The sequence below is a fragment of the Opisthorchis viverrini genome (assembly GCF_000715545.1).
Source record: "Opisthorchis viverrini unplaced genomic scaffold opera_v5_81, whole genome shotgun sequence".
Classification (NCBI taxonomy): domain Eukaryota; kingdom Metazoa; phylum Platyhelminthes; class Trematoda; order Opisthorchiida; family Opisthorchiidae; genus Opisthorchis; species Opisthorchis viverrini.
Window position 1 is genome coordinate 47924 of NW_008751736.1, and position 8964 is coordinate 56887.

The 8964-nt window shown below is 44.9% G+C and overlaps 1 protein-coding gene across 1 annotated transcript in view; it reads right to left on the reverse strand.

The window, feature by feature from the left end:
* T265_04685 (hypothetical protein) overlaps window positions 1–8964 on the reverse strand; it is a gene marked incomplete at both ends in the record, with an annotated part of 57448 nt that overhangs the window by 19589 nt on the left and 28895 nt on the right. The window contains one exon of the mRNA XM_009169489.1: window positions 3457–3528. Within this exon, the coding sequence (XP_009167753.1) occupies window positions 3457–3528 (72 nt within the window). The remainder of the gene's footprint in view (window positions 1–3456; window positions 3529–8964) is intronic.

An 8964-nucleotide genomic window follows, 5' to 3' on the forward strand; every position in this document is an offset into this window, starting at 1 on the left:
ACGGAGACACGCGACACGGAAGAGAATTTCTGGAAGCACGGTACAATACGACAGGTTCAATCAACCGGTGCATCGAACTGGATTCAATTTACGCACCTCTACGTGCAAAAGACCAACATCGCAACCAGAAAACTCAAGAAGGACAGAATAATGGATCCACAAACGAAGAAACAAGGGACCCCTCGGAGTCAAATCAATAAAGGTCACAAGCCGGAACTCGGAAGGACAAAGGTCACTCCAACATCGACCAGGCTACGACAGCGAGGGAAGCCAAGTTCAAAGGTTACGTGGGCACTGGCGAATGAGGACATGGGATAAAAAGAACAACCAATGGAACCGCCCGACAGAATAACTAATCGCGGTCAAAGGTCACCTCCGGCTACCAGCACGTATATCAACACACACGTAACACTACTGAACGCACAACCACTAACCCACCGCTACGCACAACTACGCACTGATGATGTCACCTCGATTGGTGGTGAAACGTTTGCAACCAAATTGCCCAGCTCAGCGAACAAGCCAACGACCAGTATGGTACCTAGTTTGTATGTAATAGATTTAAATCAGCAGACTGGTAGCGCGAGTAGCGTGGCCGGTGGTTCACATATTCCCCGAGCTTGGCAGTTGGATTGTAGACGTTTCATCGCTTATCGTGGTGAAATAATCAGTCGGCTTGCTGGACAGCGGTATGTGATATTCGGATGGTTCACCTGCTCCTAAGACTGAGGTCAATTTGGATCGTTTCGGTAAGCCTGAACTAAAAACGGCTGCCAAAAGCATGACAGCCCAGCTTGCGCTCCAGTTGATTAGTAGCACACAGAGTAGTTTTCCTCATGACTGTAGCATTTGATCGCCGTTGGTCAGATTCAGAGCACCGTTGAGTAATTTCCTGGATCAGCCGGAGGCTGAGACAACTTTGTACGTAAACTGGACAAGCAATGGGACCTTATATCATCAAAAGTACACGGTGATGCGCGCCAGTTTGCAGACACAGCCCACATTTTGTACCGTCACGAACTGGCTTCTTTTCGCAGTGGCCGTTCCGCTCTTGAAGAACCACTTCTAGCAGGAATCATCTCACTGCAAGCCCTGTTAGTTGTTCTATCAAAACACCTTTCAGCCAATAAGTTGTCCCCGGGAGAACCAACTTTGCACAAAACAATTTATCAACGGCTTTAATGGGCCAACAAAAGTGTGGTGCCACCCAAACAGAAGGGGCCTAGCCAACAAAATGCAATACTTTGGCACGATATTCCAAAACCAGGAGGCGCCATCGTCTCGTCTTCGAAAAAACGTTTTCGTGTCTCAAACGTTCGCCGCTGGATCGGAATGGCACCGCAGGTCCATGTACGCATCGATACATACACGCGTAAGTTACGGTGGGTGAACTGCTATGTCCCATTCTGTGGGAAATTCGCTGCAGTGATACCACCCCCACTGTGTTGAACTCGTATTTTGCAGACATAGATTGTCGGAGGAATTTGGGGATTTTCGACCTCCATTTCATCCAGCGAACGTTGAATGTTCAAACTACTGAAGAATAGGTCGTGGGTCTTTTTCATAAAGGAAACTACTCAAAAGGCTGCTGAAAACTCTTCGACAGTCCACGACCAGTTTCGCCCTTCTTGGGGCTCATCAGGTAGGCGCAGTCTCCGAGTTTCCATCAACCTTGTGATCTACTTGAACCAAAATTGGACTGTTTTCGAGAAATACACCCAATTGCGAATCAATTTGGTTTTCACTTTGGACTCATCTGAATCTCTCGTTTACGATATTCTACAACTGAATGTGCTGCACACAGGCCGCCTCATGTTTCAGTTGGCACGATATTCAAGATATCGCAGTATAGTTTCCCAATGAGGATGAAACAGATGTACAATGCTTCTCGGTTGAATGATATCTTCGCTAGGAAATACTAAGAGCCGTGACAGTTATTTTCGTGCATTATAATAAAGTTGTTCACCTTTCCTAACCTCTCTTAACCTTTATCAAAAAAATCACAAACGTGTGACAATCTACTTGTGTGGTTGACCTTAGGGAAAAAACCTCCACTAAGATCACCTGGACTGTTCTCCGTAAGTGATCTTCGCTTGGTGAATGAGAGGCAGTATTCGTGATGTCACTTAACGATACAGGTTAGCACAAAAATCTAGGACACTATTTCAACTTAAGCGGAAAATACGTACTTTAACATCAACGACCAGGAGGATACCTCAAGAGGCTAGAAGGAATGGGCCACTGACGCCTACTTCAGTATGAAGGCAGAAAGTTATCTCCCCTGAGGACAAATCCTTTCGGGGAGAGGGTGAATTCCTTGGCAAATTTTGAAAACACTATTGAAAAATTGTTCGATTTCAAAAAGTGCGAGGTAGTCTACCACCAAAAGTGACAAGTTAGTCGATATTCAAACCGGAAGCACAGGTACACTGTTTTATGCGGTTAACTTTGTACTTGTAAACAATAGCTTTAGTGTTCGTTCACTGTCTGGGCGGTCCCGAACATCGGTCCCGACGGTCGCTTGGGAAATCTCCTTTGTAGGACACGATTTGTAACGATACATTGTCTTGGTTGTAAACAGAATACTCCAGGTGCATTCATTAAAACAAAAGCTTAGAACTGATTGTACTAAAGTTGACGTTTGTGGTCGACAGAAGTCTGTTTTTTTTCTCGGAACAGTTGACTGAAAAGTCTACTACAACAAGCATCCAAACGTTATCAGGATATTTCTGCATAGCGAGAAACTTACGCGCCGTTATCACGACAAAATTGACTAAAACTGAAGCACCCACGATAGACCGTTAAAAGCAAGGCAAGTACTCGGCACACAGAACCACTTGGATGAATCGATTTTACCAACCATCCGAAACAATATGACAAGTTAATTAGAACTGAGCTGTTCCGAATATAACATGCTGGGCAAACCGGTGGAACAATCAAGTTGTCAAATTTGAAATCTCAGTTTCACATCCAATCAGTAGGTCCAGATAAATGAAAATTGATGTTGACGAAAAAACGAAACCATGTTCGCAAACTTGGACTGGATAACGACAGCACCTGTTCAGTTATTTTGCGTTTGTGATTGTGTGACTCCCTCACTGAGGATTGTATCAAGGAATTTGGTTTTGTACGTTTGGAGAAAGTGGCCTGGAGTCTTAGGTATATCACGTAAGGCGCGGTTCTACTGTGTTTTTCCAACAGCTTCACTAGTGGTCTTCTAAGAACTCACTGAAATGGGAATTGCAGGGCATTGGTGTTTTTCATCTCGTGGTCAACTGGTATAATTTGGATGAAAATTCTTCGACGGCCCACGACCAGTTTCGCCCTTCTTGGAGCTCATCAGGTAGGCGCAGTCCCCGAGTTTCCGTCAACTTTATGTTCTAATTGAACCCAAATTGCACGAATTTGGCGAACTACACTCATTCGCAAACAAATTTGGTTTCGTGAGAGACTCACCCAGGGCTCAGGTGAATCCCTCGTTTGCGATGATAGATCGAAGCAAGACGCGGCCTGGCGCAGCACATTCAGCTGCTTAGAAACGTAACAAAAGATAGACTCAGCTATGTTCTAGGTGGGCCACACGGGAAACCAAGTTTGTTTACAAATGAGTGTAGTTCGCTAAAATCAACTAGTGTTTACTGGCAACAACAAGGATTTTGTAACCCATCCGGCGATGATCACAAAGGAAATGTGCCCACATCGACCAGATGGGACTGCTGCATGATCCGTCTTTCAAAGAATTTGTCGTAAAAGGAGATTAACCGCACTTCTCTCCAGTTACTTCTAGGGTTTTCACTTTTCATGTGACAAAAAACTGAACTCAAATTCACCTTTATGACAAGTGCTTGAAAAAGTCTCACATTTGGTTTATATTCTACACTTTTCGTAAAGTAGTTTTCACACTTTAAGCCAGGTCTTGAGTTAGTTGATGAATCTTTAAAAAAGGACAACACGACCACACAGGGCTTCTCGTCATTCGTGGCCCCTAGTGACAAAATAATATCCTGCTTTTTTGTTCCTCACGATTTAATAATTATGTTTTGATTCGGGTCACTTTCAAACACAGTTCCCACCATCTGCAGTTCAATTTCCACCGGTCCCATCTTTTTTACCTTCAGTGCAGCCTTAGAAAACAGGTTTAACCACGTATCGTAACATGTCTGCTGACCGCACACTCCGTTGTTTGTGCATCGCTAATCGATTACTTGAAAAATTTTCGCTTAATGTTTCGTCATCTGTTGTAACCAGCTGCGCTAGCGTGCACGAACGAGGGGAAGAGGAGGGGAGTCCAAACGCAGTTGTCGCCGCTGTCGACTGCCCCGCTAGCAACAGACATAACAGAGAAGAGGCAGGAAGAGACAATAATGCAGGGCAAGTTCAACAGTAGCGTGGGCGTAGAAAGCAATAAATACAGACCACAACACAACGCAGATTATGGTTGAACCAACCAGAATCCAGGTACGACGATTATCCATGTCCAATCAGGTTACAGCGCAAAAGCTGCTCTTTGTGAACTATATAAGCGAAAGCACAAAGAAAGGCACTACCCACACAACAGCTCACTGAAGATTTCTTTTGTAAATCAATTGCCAAGCTCAGCGAACTGATCAACAGCCACCTGGTCGATTACCGACATAACGTATAGTAATCAAATTATAACGTGATCGTCCTGAATCCGACAGAATTAGGTAACGAGCCAACTAACTGACAGTCGATTTGTTTCTCTCCATTAAAATCAGAGCTCACAGAAATCATAAGGAGAACGCATAATCTCTGTCCCAATTGAGCGGAACGGGTAGTCAAGTGAAACCGACTCAATAGTCCAGCGCTTACATTGGCCAGAATGGTTCCACTCTTGCATTCAACCAAAACATTCGAAGTCGTCATCGTCTTAGGTTCCCATGAAGGATATTCCACAAGTGTTAGCACAGTATACGTAAAGGACCTAGTCTTAACCCCTCTACCCAGTTCATCAAACTAACCAAAGACCGTAGCCATGGAATTTGAGTTCTCTCATGGTTCATAAANTTCCTGCTCAGGTGATAGAAACCAAATCAAACATTCGGGTCGGTTTCTCGACGACACCTGTTGTCGTAAATCGTGCGCGGCCACCCAACACAGATGGTCCTTAGTATGCAGTGAATGAATTAGCCTAAAACCGTGTGCTACTTACTTCGAGTTAGAAAGCTTTTCCATATATAAAACTGACGATTTGGTGGAGCCTGATGCACAAGAGCACGTCACAGATGGTCGCTGGTTCGTTCGATTAACCACTGAATTAGGCTGCAAACTCTTACTGATCAAGACGCTATGATTACCTGAGCTACCAACAGTCTCTTCAACATATATACCATAGTTTCCGGGCCTCAGATGTTAGTTGCTGAACCAGGTTCGAATCAAAGCTGTCCGGACATAAGTGGTATAACCCCATCTTCAATTTAGCCTGTCAGAGGCTGCTCCATCCCCTCTATCCAGATTTTCTCCGTAAATATCTCTGGACCTAGTTCTGGCTGGGTGGTGCTAAAGTGCGTACAACCAGCGCCAAGATGAGCAGTATCAAATAAGAGGTCCCCGATTTTCACCAAGTCGTTCAAAACAGCATCAAGAACGCGTGGGTTGAACTCTCAAAGTGTCAGTTGTCGGACTTAGAAATGACTCGCCCTTAAACTACGGCAGCCCAGTTTGATGTTCCCCATGTTTTGCGTCAATCTTCCAAAATGCTGATCGTTCTCGACGTCTACTAGTGTAACGGTGATACTACTGTTGGAAGGATTGCTAGTAGTATATTTTCCCTTGAACCCGATTTGCTCCTCTTGATCTATTACGGAATTTGTAGCGCTTGCTTGGATTTGAGTAACAGCCAAAAAGAAGATGGATATTTAGTTTTTGTAAACAAGATGCATGTGAGAGTTTTGTTCCCCTTAGCACTTGCTTTGATTTGAGTAACCGTCAAAAATAAGATGGATATTTAGTTTTTGCAAACAAGATGCATGTGAGAGTTTTGTTCCCATGTCCAATAGTCCGTAACTGTTCAGTTGGCATTTCCTAATAAATAACCCCGCAGCGAAGGCTTTCTTCCTTTCACTAGGAGTGGTCAGTGATTTCCGGAACCTGTGGGGCTCCTACCCACAGTAATCTTGTTTGCAAACTACCCTCTTGTCCTCACGTAGTTATTACGGCCTGTCCGTATCAAGCAGCAGAAGTACTGAACTCGTTTTCCACTAGGAATAGACCTAGCCAGCGTCGCGTACGCGTAACCGGGTCCCGAACCCAGCAAGTATGTTAACACTGTTCTGTCAGGACACCCTGGAATCGTCCGAATTATCACATCAGGACCGATGTTGTTTCAACTTTATCGATGTTACTGGTTTGTCCAAAGACTCATACGTTGATCCACTGACCACCCTGTAAAGACCTCCCAGTCATGTAACACCGCGCAGAGTTGGGAACCGTCGGGCATATTTTGAGCAGTTATTTTTCGTTCAGAGATTGACCGTTGCGGGATTTTTACTTGAGGTATTTGGTTAAACAGTCCTACCGCTCATACATGAGTACGTTCGCCTGATTAGGTGTGGCTATCCGAGAGCAATGGCGTGCACTGATGGGGTTGTGGCAAAACATCATTTGAGCATGTGAGACGTCTCAGAGTTACTGGGCCAAGCTGACCAAATTGACGCTATTGAAAAGAGCTGTTTACGTTCTTGTCATAAAAGAAAGATCCACGATTATCAAACCTTTCTTCAGCTTTATCAAAGGGAAACCATATCTGCTAAAATGAATCTTTGCCAAATCTCTGTAGCGTTGAAACTGCGCCTCGTGAAAAACGTGAACTATTAAAACAAACGTATAAAAACTTGCCGTAGATAAACCATTATTTGTGATATGGATGGGTACAAGTACGGTTTCCATCGTTCAACAGAAATTCCACGAGGAGAAAGCCATAAAAACCGAGGAGAGATTCTTGTAGAAAATGGGGACCTAACGGTAATCCTCTGCTTACACAGGACGTGGTATCGCTTTCTGTTGCAATGTGATTTTATGAGTAACAGCTGAGTCAAGTTCGGTGGAATCTATCAACGATTGAATTGCACATCTTTGCCCTCCAAGCCATCCAGGAACACAATCGATGCAAGTAGAAAAACCACCGCAGATCGTCATCTCACCTACTGGTAAACAATGACAACATCTGTTGAACATTGGCCACCCTGGATATGATGATGTTCTGGTCAGCATCGTGACGGACAGGGTGCGTGAACAAGCGTGACCACGAGCAGCGGGTACAGGGCGACACACGTAGTTCCAAAGTGTGCTGCTGATTCTGGCCATCGACAAAGCAACAAATCGATCCGAAATCACCGCGAATGCTCGCGCAAGCTCGTTAGTTACCGACGGAAGTAAATCAGCTTTGCGAGGACAAGATAACTGGCAACTTTGGTTAGAGAATCAGGTGTTGAAAACCACATACTGAGTGGGTTACTAATGAATTCTGCAAACGCCTACAGCTTATAAATGTGCGCCCCGTCAACGGACAACCAGTCAACCGCAAACCAGGCTCTGGTGCCTGACACCCCCCCTCACCATTTCACTTTAGTTAAACGGTGAATTCGCCATGAAAGGAAAGTGAATAGAACTTCACACACGAGAAATTAAGGTGGGTTCCAGGAGTATGAGTGTATGAATAGAATTTTTTACAACAAGGTTGGTGGAAATTCGGGGACGGTGCCTACATGATGAGTCCAACTAGAAAAGGCGGAATAGTCCAAGGGTTTTCAGCAACCCTATTAGTAGTATGCTGCAGTTATATAGAAAACAGAACCCATTCGTTAGAGGCAAGATGGCCCAAGTGGTTAGAGCGCGAATTTACTGACCGGGAGGTTCGTGGTTCGAACCCGACCTCTGCCACTCGACTTCCCCTGTCTAGGCCTGGACGACCTGGCAGTATCCCAGCACTCGTGCTTCATCTGGGTGGCATGGCAGCTAGGCACCGGAAGGATGTTACAACTGAACGATTCATATTATTATCTGCTTATTACATGGCATACTCTCAATGAGGTATAAAAGGTGACATTACCCTCGATCAAGCTAGGATGTTGAGGCTGACAGAGTTATATTTTCATTCCTCGAATTCTACTGTTAGTCAGACATCTCCACACGGTGGACGGTTGTTGACAGTGATTTTAGTTGTCGCGTGTAGGCTAAGCGTAAACGAGCAGCGCTTTCTTAAAACGTACTGCATATCACTCCTAATCAGAGTACACACCCATATATAGCATTGTATTAAATAATACACGCATCAAGGTTTGGTTAGCCTACAAGGTGCTATAATCGACTATGAAAATACGGCTCCAAATTATCATTTTGTGCGTAGATTGAGGTGCGCCAGTCGCGACAAATAACTGGCGGCCCGACCTACTTACTAATAAGTCAAGCCTGAACCTTCCAGTGGAACATCTGAGGACTTCCTAGTTTACTCGTTTATGCTCACCACACAGAAATAATACCCGGGACGGCCATTACACGGAACAGCTGAGGTAATTTGCCTGATTTTTTTGAAATGAAACAGGCGGCACAGGTCATGCTGTTGTTCTGTAACTGAGTTAAATAGAGTGCATCAACGGGTATTGCGATGCCCCAACTCTTAAGCTGGCACGTTTTAATGAAGCCACGTCATTCACATCAAAAGCCTGTCCAGCAATCACCCTGCAAAACGCTGTACCACAATGATGTCGCGGTGTCAGGGGTTGAGCTCCAATTGCTTTGCGGACTGCATCGTTTAGAGCGACAATGCGCAGGGTTCGGTCATTGGATGAAGGTCAGAGTGCAGGAGCCATCCACGAGCATCCATATTACGAAGCCGACCGTGGCTGGACTGCAAACGCAGTAAAGCGTTTCTTCCGGTCGACCAGCGCGATCACTTTTCTTGAAGCTAAACAAGACTAGGGACATAATCAATCAAGACGAATC